Raw genomic sequence first — 14,973 nt, 5'->3', positions numbered from 1 at the left:
ACCGTCTCTGCTTGCTCACTTACGATCTGATGAATTTAATGGATACAATTACTTTAGCAAAAATAGATGTCTTCAACACTAAAATTCTGAACGCTGAAGAAATCCAAGAAATATATAAACACGAACAGAGACCTGTAGTAATTACTGATATATTAGATATACCAAAATTTAAAATCGCCATACACCAAGAAATAATTGTGATATATATAAAATACCCCATCATAACAAACCGTTGCGAAGTGTATAACGCAAGATCCATCTCACACAATGATGGAAAACTATTAATTGATAATCATGTCGCAAAATGTAACAATAGGTACTATGTAATTTCTAATTTTAAGACAGAAATATTTAATAAGTATGGCACTTTAAGCCCAGAAAGTACTTGTTTTATTAGGCTACTAAATGGAGAAAAATCCCTTTGTAATAAAATCAGGGAATATAATAAAGAAATTGATGTAATCCAAGAAGGACCCATTTTTATAAATGGTTATAATACTGTTAATGATACTCATTTAAATGGGTCATTTTTAATTACTTTTAATAGTACTACTACAATAAATAATATACCCTACTCTAATCTGGACCATAAGATAATAGAATATATCACTACTAAACAGTATAATGATTTTTTAGTATCCGAATATCTTATGTCAAATTATTCGGAACTTTCATTTGATAACATTAACATATTAAACCCTTTTATTCAAAGTAAACAAACTCAAATTCCAATTACGTTAATACTGATCATATTAACTTTAATATATGTAATTATCACGCTTGTATTTAAATTCTAAAAATATCTAATTTTCAAACCACTGCAAATTCATGTTAAAATAAACCCCGGAAAATAACACGTCCGAAAATGAAAATACCACTGAGGATGAAATTATAGTCGAATTGACAAATTATCTAAATTCAGTTTATCCGTCACGTCCAATGAATCGGGAACATTCCATTTAGAAAGGGGAGAGTTATCCAGCTCATGATCCCAGCCTCCTTACCCAATTTATAAACAAACTATTCATATACAATTCTTAGCTGAGAACGCCTTCCAGTTCGAGCGCCCAGCCGCCTTTCCCAAATCGTAAACAATTTCTTATAAACAATTATTAGCTGGGGACCCCTTACTCAGCGTTCCCACAGAATCCCAATTAGCTCCATTACTTCATTCGAAGCTCATTATTAAGACTCAATTGCGTCGCTGTTCTCTTACCATAAACTTAGCTGGGTCCAGCTAATATAAACACAAGCATCCAGTCAACACCCGGCGAGCCCCAAAACTGCAGCTTAATCAGTTTAGCAATCGAGCAGAGAATTTAATCATCCGATTTCCCGACTCTCTTGAGTCCAACCCTTGCCCAACTCTTAATGAGTTCCCCAATTCTCTTAATCCAAGGTTTGTTTATCAGATAATCGGCCCTTGGCCAAGCAGTCCGCTTTTGCATCCGAGAAGATCGGTTCCATAAAAGAATAATTGTGAAAAGTGTGAACAGTTAAAAGTCGTTATTAAGGAAAAGTTGTAACTTATTGAATAAAAAATAAAAATAAATGTTTTTAAGTTATACGCAAGTAAATTATATTCTACCTACTTTCAACATACAAAAGTTCTGATATCAACCTTCGTGACGTAATACGATCCACTGAATAAGTATACATTCTAAGTTTTTCTCATTCTGCACGCTGCAATACAATAGACCGCGTGAGCAAGAAGCTGTACCATTTTGACTAAGTCACAATACCTTTCGATCGACGTGTTAGTTGCTTCAATCGGACTTTCATAGCACATTTCCAATTATATATACTATATAGGTAGTCGTGTTCCTCACAACCCCGGTGCGATTCGTCACTAAGTGGACTGCCTTCCAGTGATATGTATTACAAATTAATTTCTTATCCCGCTTGATTGGAAATGAAATAATCTCAATTTTGTTTATATACTAAGCATTGTTTAATTAATCGTATTTTAAAAAACCAAACACCTATAGTTCTACTACACTTCGGGAGCATTCTTAAACCGCAAAATAAAGATTATATTTTTATTAAGGCAATAACTCAGGTTATACCTGCTCTGAAGAACTGATTCTTGTAATAACATGCACATTAAGGAGGACTTATTTTGTAAGCAATTTTGAAGGTCATACTCTCACCAGTTAATAATTTGCATTTTGGTTCCCTTAATACATATCAAAAAAATAAGTTGAATAAATTGGGTTGTAGGCGGTGCGCATTGGCTTTAAGGTTTATGACTCGTTTTTTTTGTTTATCTAGCACACTGTAATTTTTTCATCACTTCTTATCTGCGAACACTTTGTATATAAATTTGTCTTTTTGTTGCCCTGTTTGATGGCTTAAGCAAAAACAACTTTTAATGAGGTGTTGGGGCGGTGCGGCTTGATCGATGAAATAATTGAAGCCCCAAGATTGAGTGGTACCCAAAAAACACGGGAGTATTTTGGGGTTTTTACGCGACGGGCGTAGATGTTTATTGTATCACTTTGAAACAAGAACTGCTTAAGCCTAACTTAACTTAAGCGCTCCAGAGCAGAGCGGAGACTTAGGGGAGAGATGGAGAGGGAGAGCGGACGCCAGTGCGAGCGCGCGAGATGTAGACATCTGGATAAAACTGCCGCTCGACACTGCCTCCTGAAATTAAACGCCCTTTTGGCGTGAACATTCTCCACCCCTTGCGAGGACACCCGTAGCAAGAACCTCAGGATAGTAGGCTCAGGAATATTTTGGAAGTATAGATCGGTCGTCCGTATGTAGGAGAGTGTGGTGGTCCTTTCCACACTTGTGGCAGTGATGACCACTGCGGCAGGAGTCCTTGGAATGATTGTGAGCCAAGCAATTGGAGCAGTACTTCTGGATATGTACTTCCTGAAGCCGATTCTGGGGGCTTAGCCGTAGAAAGTGGTGGCACTTCCGTAGAGGATGGATCTTTTGGCATTGGTAGGATTTAATACCACGAGTACGTCTGCCATCCAAGGCGGGATATGGAACCCAATATTCGGATGGAGTATTCTTAGGAGGGACTTTTTGTACGGAAACTTGCGCTGAATAGGACGAAATGATGTGTGGAACTGAGGCGGATACTGGCCTTGGAGGGTCGGATGGAATCGTCGGAATAGTAGGGCCGCTGTTTCGATGCAGCAATGTGTGATGCCGATCTTGGCAAGTGAGACAGTTGTGAGCGCTTGTGCAATCCCGGAATTGATGGCTGCTTGCAAAGCAATTGGAGCACAACTGCTTCCTTTGAATATAGGCTAGGCGATCGTTTACCGTCATTTGTAGAAAGCGTGGACATATACGCACGGGGTGGTTTTTCTTCGAACACAGATCACAGCCTTTGGGTATCGGAACTACCCTTGTGTTGAAGGAATTTATTTTTCGAAATTCTGCCACTCGATTTATGTCTGTGGACTGGACGTGGTGGAAATTGGCAGATCGGAAGCTATCGACGGCCTCAAGAGTTAGATGACGCTCCGTCAAATATGCATCAAGCTCAAGCCACGTAGGAATTTCGGCTTTATTTTGGATGGATTGCTCCCATAATGAGAGAGTGAGCTTTGGTAGTTTTGTCGAGCACATATAAACCAGGATAGGGTCCCAATTCTCAATATTAACACCGGAAAATTTTAAGGAAGTTAAGCAACCTTGAAAAGTGCGTTGAAGTTCCTTTAAGGCTGCTCCCGAATCCTGTACTATGGATTGCACATTGAAAAGTGTTTTCAGGTGACTGTTCACCTGCAATCGCTTATTTTCGAAACGCTCAGTTAGGTTATTCCAGGCTGAGCGAAAGCCATCATTGGTGAGTGGGGATCTTGAAACTATGGAATGAGCTTCGCCACTTGTTTTTGAATTTAAGTGGAATAATTTTTCAACGGGCGTTAGACTCGGATTGTCTATGTATATTGCCGTGAAAAGGTCCCGGAAAGTCGGCCAGCGAAGATAATCGCCAGAGAAAACCTCTGTGTCGATAGGAGGGAGCCGACAGCCATAAGACGTGAAATTTTGGGACGGAGTTACTGGAGCTTGAGGTATTTGGGAGGAGCCCTTTTGGATTTGTTCCATCAGCTGCGCGGCAAATATTTCGTAAGTGGAGTACGTTTGGTAATATTTGGACTTTAGTATGGATTTTGTGTCTGCGGCGCTCTCGCCTGCAGCTATAATGCAGTCGGAGCATATGTCGTATGCTGCCTTTACCGTTTGCCACAAGGAATTGAGGTGATCGCGACGGATTTTATAGGCGGATAACGATGGGGTAGGGGCACCTGGAGCGTTCACAGTGGCCTCAAAGTGGATCAGATAGTCAACTGTGGCCATAAATCGGGTTAAAGCGGATCTTACTGATGTTGCCATGACGTAAAATAATTTAGAATTTTAGTTCAGTAAGGAAACGGGCTTAAATCCAATTGGAATTTAGGAACCAATCAAGATTGTAAATATGTACGGTCACACTGTCGGATAGGCAGAGTCAATAAATATTTATTATATCGGATGGTCGGACTTATGTAAAAAATTACGGACTTTAATATTGTATGTTTGGAAGGAACATTTATTGTGAGCTCTTGACCCACTGTGCACTGGCGAAGGTATCGATATACGTATGTATGTGCGTACATATGTGGATTGCGAGTAGCAGAATAACGTTGCGGGAATGGGAAAGACTTCGCTTATGTTTGTATGTCGCTGCGTTTGTTTGTCACCTGCACAACTAAATTGCAAACGATTTGCTGGAGTAAATTTGTGGAATTTGTAACTTTGTTCTTAATATTGGAAATAGTTTAGCCGTATTTGTAGGTCGAGAAAAGTAGTTGGAGTGGACTGTATTAGAAAGAGTAGTTAGAGTGGACTGTATTAGAATATTTATGTAAATATACACACGCGGTCATTTTATGACCGGGAATTTTTTACTGCGGCTGAGTTATATTTTACACACGATTAGAATTAAAAATGTATTTGACAAATATTTTCGTTGAATAGTAGCACTGAAATATTTACTGGAATTGCTTCAAGTGTGCAACTGTGGGCAAAGGAAACTGGAATATTGTCGGGCACAAGTAACGGAATTGAAATACATATATTAAATGCCGTTGCGTCGGATTAATCTCTTTTGGATTTAGACAATATATCACACAGAAAGTTAGTCGAAATAGGGTTCGAAAAACTGGCTGTATGACCGGCAATTATAGTAAGCGGAACTTATCTGGAGTGTTTCAAGCCTGCTGGGACAAAATCAAAGGAAACTCCAGGAGAGGAAAGTCCAAAGATTTTGAAATCCGGCTCGAACTGGACCAAAATGCTGGGGTGGTGCGGCTTGATCGATGAAATAATTGAAGCCTAACTTAACTTAAGCGCTCCAGAGCAGAGCGGAGACTTAGGGGAGAGATGGAGAGGGAGAGCGGACGGCAGTGCGAGCGCGCGAGATGTAGACATCTGGATAAAACTGCCGCTCGACACTGCCTCCTGAAATTAAACGCCCTTTTGGCGTGAACATGAGGTAAAATCTATAAATCGGATACGCTGAATTATGCGAGGAAAAGCAGTCGAAGCAACACTTTGAAGGACGTATTCAAAAGATCTTTGAATACCAGAGATCCGATCATATCATGGGTAAATCTAGCTCATCGTATAAAAGTACAACACAGAATTCGTCTTCCAACTAAAGTGTTAGAATTGCTCGACAGTCCCTTAAGAAGCTCTGCAGACCATTCCGACGATACTTAAGACGATCCACTTGAGTTCAAGGATGTGAAACTTGACACCGAAGAAGATGTTACAATAGCATAACTATTTAAGTTTTAACATCCAGGATTTCGAAGACCATTCTAACATGTAAAAAATGGGCGGTGCCATACCATTTTTCTCAAAACACGTTCGATGTATCACTATAAAACCAAATCAAAACAAGGAAGGACGCTATAGTCGAGTACCTCGACTATCAGATACCCGTTACTCAGCTAAAGCAATGCAAAATTGAAACGCGCCACCTACCCGCGATTTGGGGTGCCAAAGGCTTAGGCGGTTTGTGGGCGTTAGAGTGGGCATGGATAACATTTTTTGGATCAATCGATAGGTATTGACGAGACTAATACATTTCAGTTACAATTTTTTTATCTATCATGAAAACTGTGGGCGCATCAGGCTTGGGTGGTTTGTGGGCGTGGCATATTCGCGTAACTTGCGCTGCGTACAAAATTACGAAATCTGAATCTGAAATCTTTGATAGTTTCCGGGATATCCGAGTTTATATTTTCAATTTTTTGAGGTTTGTGTGCGGCTTGTGGGCGTTAAAGTGGGCGTGGCAACTTTTTTTAGGTCAATCGATAGGTATTGATGAGAAACGAAAATGTCAGTTAAAAATTCTTTTATTCTAGCAATAAAATTGTAGGAGACACAGTAAGAGTGGGAATGGCGAAAGAAAAAGTCGATTTTCACACAAATTCGTCCTTTTCAATAAGTACTGAATGGGTTAAGAAAAGAATTGTATCATTCAAACGGCATTTAAATTACCTTTCCAGTGATGCCAAAGTTTACAAGAAGTAACTTCAAATTATGAGTATATTTAACTTTTGATTCGTCAAAATACTTATGCCGACCAGTGTACATATGTTTTGATATATACTTTTGTGATGAATTTGTACTATACAATCCACTAAGTAAATACACTTTCTAACTTTGTCTTATTCGCCATGCTTCAATAGAATAGCCCGTGTAGGCAAGAAGCTGTACAATTTTGATGAAGCTGAAGATCGACTTAGTCAAAGACACAATACCTTTCGATTTTTTCGTGTACATGATTTAACTTTTATATATATATATCGTTATATATATCGTTAAGAGATGTTTTTGTTTCACATCAGAAGTTTTTGACTTAAACATCAATCATATATTTAATATACTTTCCCAAAAGGCGTAGAGTTCAAGTTTCTAAATGATTCCATGACCCCAAAGTAGCGGATGGATACGAACGTACAAAATTCAATGCTGTCCAAACTTGAGGAATCTTAAGGACAATACAGTTTAAAGTATTGGCCGAAATCCTTTTTGAAGAAATAAAAAAAATCCTAAAAAAAAAACTTTCCCATAATTTTTAAACGATGGTATTTATACAAATCATGTTTGTAAGGCGTACAGAGTATTTGATAATACCTTGTGTTGATGGGAGTTGTACTTCTAGACTGTCAGGGAGATCAGAACAATTTCTGTCTGTCTTATCTGTTACCGCCCCAGTACATTTTGAAACGTCGATTAATTTACATAAATTCATCGGTTGGATCCGACACCAATCAACATCTCGCCGACAATCGAAAGACCATACAGTTACAGTGCGATCCTCAATAGGAGAGGAAGATTTTTTAAAGCTCTTGATTTAACTTTGATTTTGTAATTTGATTTAACTAATAAAAGTCATCGGATTATAAAGCAGTGCTGTTAGAAGCTTTCATTAAGGGGTCGGCTGTAACATTCTTTAAAAAATCTAAATATACGAGAGTACAAAGAAACAAAACACCACAAGTTGCTGCGTCTGAACAATAAAGTTCCGTAGTAACAATATTAAACCTAATCTAGTTCCAACATCGGGTTAACTATTAATTGGTACTCGACTGCGTCTTAAGAACAATAAAGTTCCGCAGTCCCGTACATTAACAATAATCGTGACACGAACTTTAAATCAACTGCGACATTTATAATCAGTGTATACACACCAACCGAAGACAGAAACTGACAAATAGATTCTTGCGAAGACACTCCGCGTATCGGTGTTAGTGTTTCGTGGTAAAAAAAACCAAAAAGAACAAAACTATATTCTGATTCCACGGTTTGCCTTTCTGCCAACTAAGGCTGTGAGTAGGGGCATAGCTTGCGAAAGCAAATAAATTTTCCCCCAACAGGCAGAGAAGCTCACAACCGAAATCAATTTCGCGAACAATTAAAAATGCTTCCACGGGGAGATGATACCACGATATGCGGTGCTTGCAAAAAAGATCGACCCAGGAAAGACATAATATGGGTTCAATGTGATAATTGCAAGACCTGGTACCATTTCTCTTGTGTGCGTGAAGAAAGCGCAAATAACCTTAAAGGCTGGGCCTGCCCTCCTTGCGAGAAGGGTGATACCGACATCGTGAAGACCAATACAACTGCACATCAAGGCTCCGCCGCGCAGGGATTGCAAAAAGAGCCGAAAATGAGTTTACAAGAAACACCCGGTATAAACACGTCAACTAACGTTCTTATGTTACAGATGCTAGAGGAAAAACGAGAAGCTGAGCAGAGATATATTGAACAAAAATATAATATTTTGTCGCGCCAACATGATCCCAACATGACATGGACACCCACGACAATGGGCCCCAGCAGCGTTCAATTATCAGCTCGACAAATACTACCAGCTGATTTACCTACATTTAACGGAAACCCAGACGAGTGGCCCACCTTTATAAGCGCCTTTGAAAACAGCACTTCTGCTGCCGGCTTTTCAAACGTCGAAAATATGCTTCGACTTCAAAAATGTCTTAAAGGGAAAGCGTACGATCTAGTCCGAGACAAGCTTTTGTTGCCAACCATGGTTCCCGAGGTTATAAGCACATTGAAAACATTCTTTGGTCGTCCAGATCAAATTCTGGATCGCCTAATTGACAAAGCTAAACGAGTTTCAGTAAACAAGGACAGGCTGGATTCACTTATCGACTACGCCCTTGCTGTTCGCAACATCTGTGCTACCATGGAGGCCTGTCAACTAGATGCACATCTAAACAACCCTATGCTTGTTCGCGAGTTGGTTGACAAACTTCCAAATCAATATAAGCTGAACTGGGCAATGCACCCAAAAGATGGATCCATAGCAAATGTAAAAGCATTTAGCGATTGGTTGTATAAGATCGCAGAAGCAGCCTCCACAGTCGTTTCAACCTCATACTCAAGGACGAATAATGTACATACTCATACCAGCTACAACGATGTACAGCCGCAACATGCGGAATCGGAGGAGCACCCACACAATTCCTACCGATCCGAGAACTCACCTTGCTTCGTATGCCAAAGCGCACAGCATCCAGTCGCTCAATGTGAACAATTCAAAAATCTCACTTACGAAGAAAGGCAACAAGTTGTTCGCGACAACAGGCTCTGTTTTAAGTGCCTGAAAGTTCATGGCCGTAGATGCTCTTTTACTAATGCATGCGGTGTTGGAGGATGTGAGTCAAGGCATCATCCCTTACTTCACAAAGGCAAGCCCAATATCAACGTTGTCACGTCTCACCAAGTCAAGTCAGCAGAAGTTGAACAATATTTTCGTATCGTGCCAATATATGTCCAAGGTGACAATATTAAAGTTGACACCTTTGCTTTCCTGGACGAAGGCTCTTCGGTCACACTTATAGACGAATCCTTCTTTAAGCGTTTAAACATAAGTGGCACCCCCGAACCGATCTGTATGCAGTGGACCAATCAAACCACCAGAAGAGAGGGCAATTCCGTACGCTGCAATATTCGAGTCGCCGGGGCAGGCGCCACTAAAACATATTGGCTAAATAATGTCCATACTGTGAAAAACCTAGGCTTGCCAAAACAGACGGTGAACGTACATGAATTGCGCATCAAGTTTCCACATCTAGATGGAATACCCCTACAATCTTATTCGAATGCCGAACCAATGATTCTTATTGGAACCAACAACTGGAAGCTCGCTGTACCACGAAGGCTCAGAGAAGGAAAATGGAATGATCCCATTGCGTCTAAGTGTATTCTCGGCTGGGGACTGCAAGGCTCCACAAGCTCCAAAACTGCATTTTCCATGCACCACTGCCAGTGCAACTGGGATGAGATTGAAAAGAGCATTAAAGAAAGTTTTTGCGTTGAAACTGTTACTCCAAAGACGTTTCGTTCCGTGGATGACGAGAAAGCCCTGGAAATATTGGATAAAACTTGTTCAAAGAATGAAGGACATTATCAAGTAGGACTTCTATGGCGCGAGAATAATCCAACTCTTCCGGAAAGCTATAACAACGCAATGAAACGGCTAAAATGTCTAAAGGCTAAGATAAACCGAGAACCTGAACTTTTTGGCAAAATTGAGATGCAAATAAATAATCTACTCGAAAAGGGGTATGCATCCGAACTGTCTAGTGCCGAACTCCTTGAACAGCCCGAACGCGTGTGGTACCTTCCAATATTTATAACCCACAATCCTAATAAACCTCAAAAGGTCCGTCTCGTCTGGGATGCGGCTGCTAAGTCCCACGGGAAGTCACTCAACGACTTCATGTATACCGGCCCCGATTTACTACATCCACTTACCGAAGTATTAATGGCGTTTCGAGTCGGTAAGATAGCTGTTTGTGGCGACATTGCTGAAATGTTCCACCAAATTCGAATCCTGGAATCAGATGCGCACGCTCAACGTTTTGTATGGTATAACAACGAAACGCAAGCAATCAGAACCTTTGTAATGAGATCTATGACATTCGGAATATCCTGTGCGCCATGCATTGCTCATTATGTTCGCGACAAGAACGCGGAGGAATACAAGCTGCAAAGCCCGCGTGCGTTCGAAGCCATTACCAAGGCACACTACGTCGACGACTACATAGATAGCCTAGGCGACGAAACTGAAGCAATCGAGGTTACCCTAAAGGTCCGAGACATACACGCAGCTGGAGGTTTCAATATAAGGAACTGGGCTTCTAATTCACCCGAAGTCTTGAAACATTTGCAGGGTGATTCCCTCGATCTACAGTCGCCAAAGGAACTCGGAGATCCAGAAAAGGTCCTCGGTATGTTTTGGGAACCAGCAACTGACATGTTTAAATATGTTTTCAGATTTGCACGAATGAAAAGAAACGTCCTTTCGGAAGAAGCCTTGCCAACCAAACGCGAGGTACTGCAAGTGTTGATGTCCATATTTGATCCATTAGGATTCTTATCCTGCTACACTATTGGCCTCAAAATGCTCCTTCAGGAAATTTGGCGCACAGGCATAGGCTGGGACGACATCTTACCAGGACCTCAGCTGAGTTTTTGGACGAAATGGAAAGACTTGCTACCCCAAGCTACAACTGTTCAAGTACCGCGCCATTACTCGCCCTTACTTTGTATGGCAGATTTTGTTGAACTACATACTTTCGTGGACGCCAGTGAGTACGGATATGCCGCCGTGTGTTACTTTCGGATAGGAAAAGGGGATGATATCACCGTCTCACTGATCGCAGCAAAAAGTAAGGTGGCTCCCCTCAAGCCACTTTCCATACCCCGCATGGAACTACTTGCTGCCGTAATCGGCGCACGTCTATCCTACAAAGTGCGGAGCATTCGCAACATAAGCGTCGATCAACACACTTACTGGACCGATTCAAGGACAGTACTTTCCTGGCTGACGATGGACCCGCGTAATTTTTACTCTTTTGTAATGCATCGCGTAGGAGAAATCCTGGAGACCACAAACGCTGGTCAGTGGCATTGGGTACCAACAAAGCTTAACGTAGCAGACATGGCGACAAAGTTTATCAGCAAACCAAACTCACAGGAATGGATTAACGGCCCATCATTTCTTCAACATTCAAAGGACCAGTGGCCAAAACAGCCCACTTTGTGCCCTTCTAACAAAGTCGACCATGATGAGATTAAAAAAACGGTCTTGATAATCAGAAAAGAAAGCATAGTAGTGGTACCATTATACGTTGAGCGCTTTTCTGATTGGAAGCGCTTATACCGAGCAACGGCTACTTTTCTGTTATACTTGGACATTCTACGAGCTAGATGCAAAGCTGAGAAACTCCAAAAAATTCTTACGCTCGAACAACTGACGACGGCCAAAAACCTACTCTTCAGGAAAGCACAACAAGATCATTTCAAATCGGAACTCGAGACTCTTCAATCAAACGGATTCATAAGTAAGCCCAGCGTATTGATTGGACTGAATATTTACATAGATAGTGATGGAATAATGCGTACTCAAGGCCGTTCAGACACAATAAATCAAAGCCGAGACCAAATTGTCTTGCCAAAGCGCCACCACATCACTCAACTTATAGTAAAGGAATTTCACGAAACAAACCATCACATGCTTCACGAGGGAACAATTAATCTAATCCGCAGCGTATATTTTATTCCCCAGTTACGTGTTATTTACAAATCCGTACGGAAAGCGTGCCAAAGATGCAAAAATAATTCGGCGATCCCGGAACCACCTCAGATGGCACCACTACCGCCAGCTAGAGTCGCGAGCTTCGAGAGGCCCTTTACATACACTGGAGTGGATTTCTTCGGTCCAATTCTCGTTAACGTAGGCCGACACAAAGAAAAACGGTGGGGTGTTATATTTACATGCCTCACTCTGCGCGCAGTTCATATAGAGATAGCCCACAGCCTTGACACTAGCTCTTGCATAATGTGTCTGGCAAACTTTATGTCGCGACGCGGGACGCCCAAGGAAATATTTTCTGACAATGGAACAAATTTCAAAGCAACCGAAAAGATTGTCAAAGAGGAGCTAAAAAATGTTGAGTTCGACAAGCTCGTTATAAAATATGACAAAATTAAATGGCGCTTCAATCCACCTGCCGCACCACACATGGGCGGGGCATGGGAACGTTTAATTCGATCGATTAAAATGGTACTCAAATCCATTTCCCCAAACGCCAATTACAACGACGAAAGTCTCAAAAATGCTCTTATAAGTGCAGAGTACGTAATAAACTCCCGTCCACTGACCTTCGTTTCCTTGGAGGCAGAAGACGATGATGCACTTACTCCCAACCATTTATTGCTAGGATCCGCAGACGGCTTCAAGCCTCCACTGACAAGCGAGTCAAGCCCAAGACAACGTTGGCGCCAGGCAAACGAACTAGCCGATCTTTTCTGGAGGAGGTGGGTGAAGGAATACATGCCAATAATCACCAAGCGATCCAAATGGTTTCCCAAACGACATCCTCTGGCAGTTGGCGACGTCGTAATCGTAGTGGACGAAAATCTACCCAGGAACCTTTGGCCCAAAGGACGAATTACAGAGGTCGTCACAGCCAAAGATGGTCAAGTTCGATCTGCTACTATTAAGACTCAACATGGTATTATGGTACGGCCAGCAACCAAAATAGCTGTACTGGACGTTGCTTCTAAGTAAATGTAAACACCCCATAGCTGTTTACGTGGGGGGGAATGTTACCGCCCCAGTACATTTTGAAACGTCGATTAATTTACATAAATTCATCGGTTGGATCCGACACCAATCAACATCTCGCCGACAATCGAAAGACCATACAGTTACAGTGCGATCCTCAATAGGAGAGGAAGATTTTTTAAAGCTCTTGATTTAATTTTGATTTTGTAATTTGATTTAACTAATAAAAGTCATCGGATTATAAAGCAGTGCTGTTAGAAGCTTTCATTAAGGGGTCGGCTGTAACATTATCTGTTTGGCTGGGGTCTTTTATACCGGACTAGAGCTTTCGCTAACCCCCATATCGGATGAATTAACTAGGTGTTCCCACCTATGGGTACTGTTTCTCCATTTCCCCTACTTAGGAGTCAACGGCCGGCTGGTGCACTTTGCCACCTTACTGAAGTACGGTTACGAGCAGCTCGATCGTGGTCGTTGTTCTGGCTTAAGGATCTCCAGAACCAGGAGTATTCCAACGATGAGCTTCATGGTCTTGTTGACATCTTGAATATCATCCTTGTAGTCAACGATCCCTATGGTGTTAATCACATTGGCGGTGCTGCCAGCCACTTTGGACGGTTTGCTGCCCATCTTGGGGTCCTTAGGCCATACACTTTGTTCACTAGTTCTTTTCGTCCTTTAGAATTGCAGGTTGACTTCCTTCAGAATGTGGTCGATTGCAGGACCGGTAATTAGGACGTTCTCCTGGGTGAAGTTGATCCTAGGGAAACGGTCAAGACATCCTTCTGGACACCAGCCTTATTCCAGTCGTGGTCTGTGTTGATGGGAGTTGTACTTCTAGACCACTGTCAGGGAGATCTGAACAATTTCTTTCTGTCTTATCTGTTTGGCTGGGGTCTTTTATACCGGACTAGAGCTTTCGCTAACCCCCATATTGAATGAATTAACTAGGTGTTCCCACCTATAGGTACTGTTTCTCCATTTCCCCTATCCTAGGAGTCAACGGTCGGCTGGTGCACTTTACCACCTTACTGAAGTACGGTTACGAGCAGGTCGATCGTGGTCGTTGTTCTGGCCACGCGACACCCGTGAGTTGTCGAATTGTATTTCTGTTTTGCCCTTATCAATCTGAGTGTGGTTAGCCATTAGCGGCCCCTACCCTCAACTTAAGACAGTCGTTTCGGCGTAAATCTATGTGTGGGTAGGGCGTACGTAACAGGCTCGAATAGATCGATGCGGCTACTCATGGAAAAACTTCACAAAATAAATCTTCGTACTTCCATTCCTTTAATCTCCTTCTTCTGCTTTTTTTCCTCTAGGCGCCCATTTACGTGTGGCTTCGACCCACTACTTAGTCGAGCTTTATTATTTTATTATTTAATTATTGTATCTATTTATTAAGATTATTATTAAGATTATTATATTTTTTTTTTATTAAAAACATTTATTGCTGAAAAAGAAAAGCTTTCTGGTATCGCACGGAAACATACTTACATACATAAATATAAATATGGCTCATATTGATATATAATATGGTTAAATAAGAATAATATAAATAAAATGCACAAGTGTGTAAAAGCTAAAAAAAAGTTGAGAACAAATTTGCTGTGTGTGCCGTAACCACGGTTTTTGACCGGGGGCTACTTAGCTGTATTGTGAAATGTGAAAAGTTTTCCCATTTCCCGAAGAACAAAGTAAAAGTATAAGAATTTATTTTTTTGTGGTTTGTTTTTTTTTTTATTTGTTTAACATTTGATATTAAATATAATGATTTACAATACTACAATTTCATGATGGCTGCTATTTCTTGCCTCGCCGGGATACCAAATTGAGGACTTCGGAGGTAAAGC

General features: G+C 41.2%; 2 protein-coding genes across 2 annotated transcripts; both read left to right on the top strand.

The window, feature by feature from the left end:
• Positions 1-7,942: 7,942 nt before the first annotated feature.
• LOC139354096 (uncharacterized) lies at positions 7,943-11,607 on the top strand. Its single transcript, XM_070998361.1, has 2 exons — positions 7,943-11,453; positions 11,570-11,607. The coding sequence occupies exons 1-2, from the start codon at positions 7,943-7,945 to the stop codon at positions 11,605-11,607; spliced, it is 3,549 nt and encodes a 1,182-aa protein (XP_070854462.1).
• A 787-nt stretch (positions 11,608-12,394) lies between these two features.
• Positions 12,395-13,126, top strand: LOC139354095 (uncharacterized). Its single transcript, XM_070998360.1, has one exon. The coding sequence runs from the start codon at positions 12,395-12,397 to the stop codon at positions 13,124-13,126; it is 732 nt and encodes a 243-aa protein (XP_070854461.1).
• Positions 13,127-14,973: the final 1,847 nt, after the last annotated feature.

This window comes from Drosophila suzukii (genome assembly GCF_043229965.1).
Source record: "Drosophila suzukii chromosome 2 unlocalized genomic scaffold, CBGP_Dsuzu_IsoJpt1.0 scf_2c, whole genome shotgun sequence".
Classification (NCBI taxonomy): Eukaryota; Metazoa; Arthropoda; class Insecta; order Diptera; family Drosophilidae; genus Drosophila; species Drosophila suzukii.
Note: the sequence above shows the minus strand (reverse complement) of the source record. Positions and strands in the feature narration are given on the sequence as shown.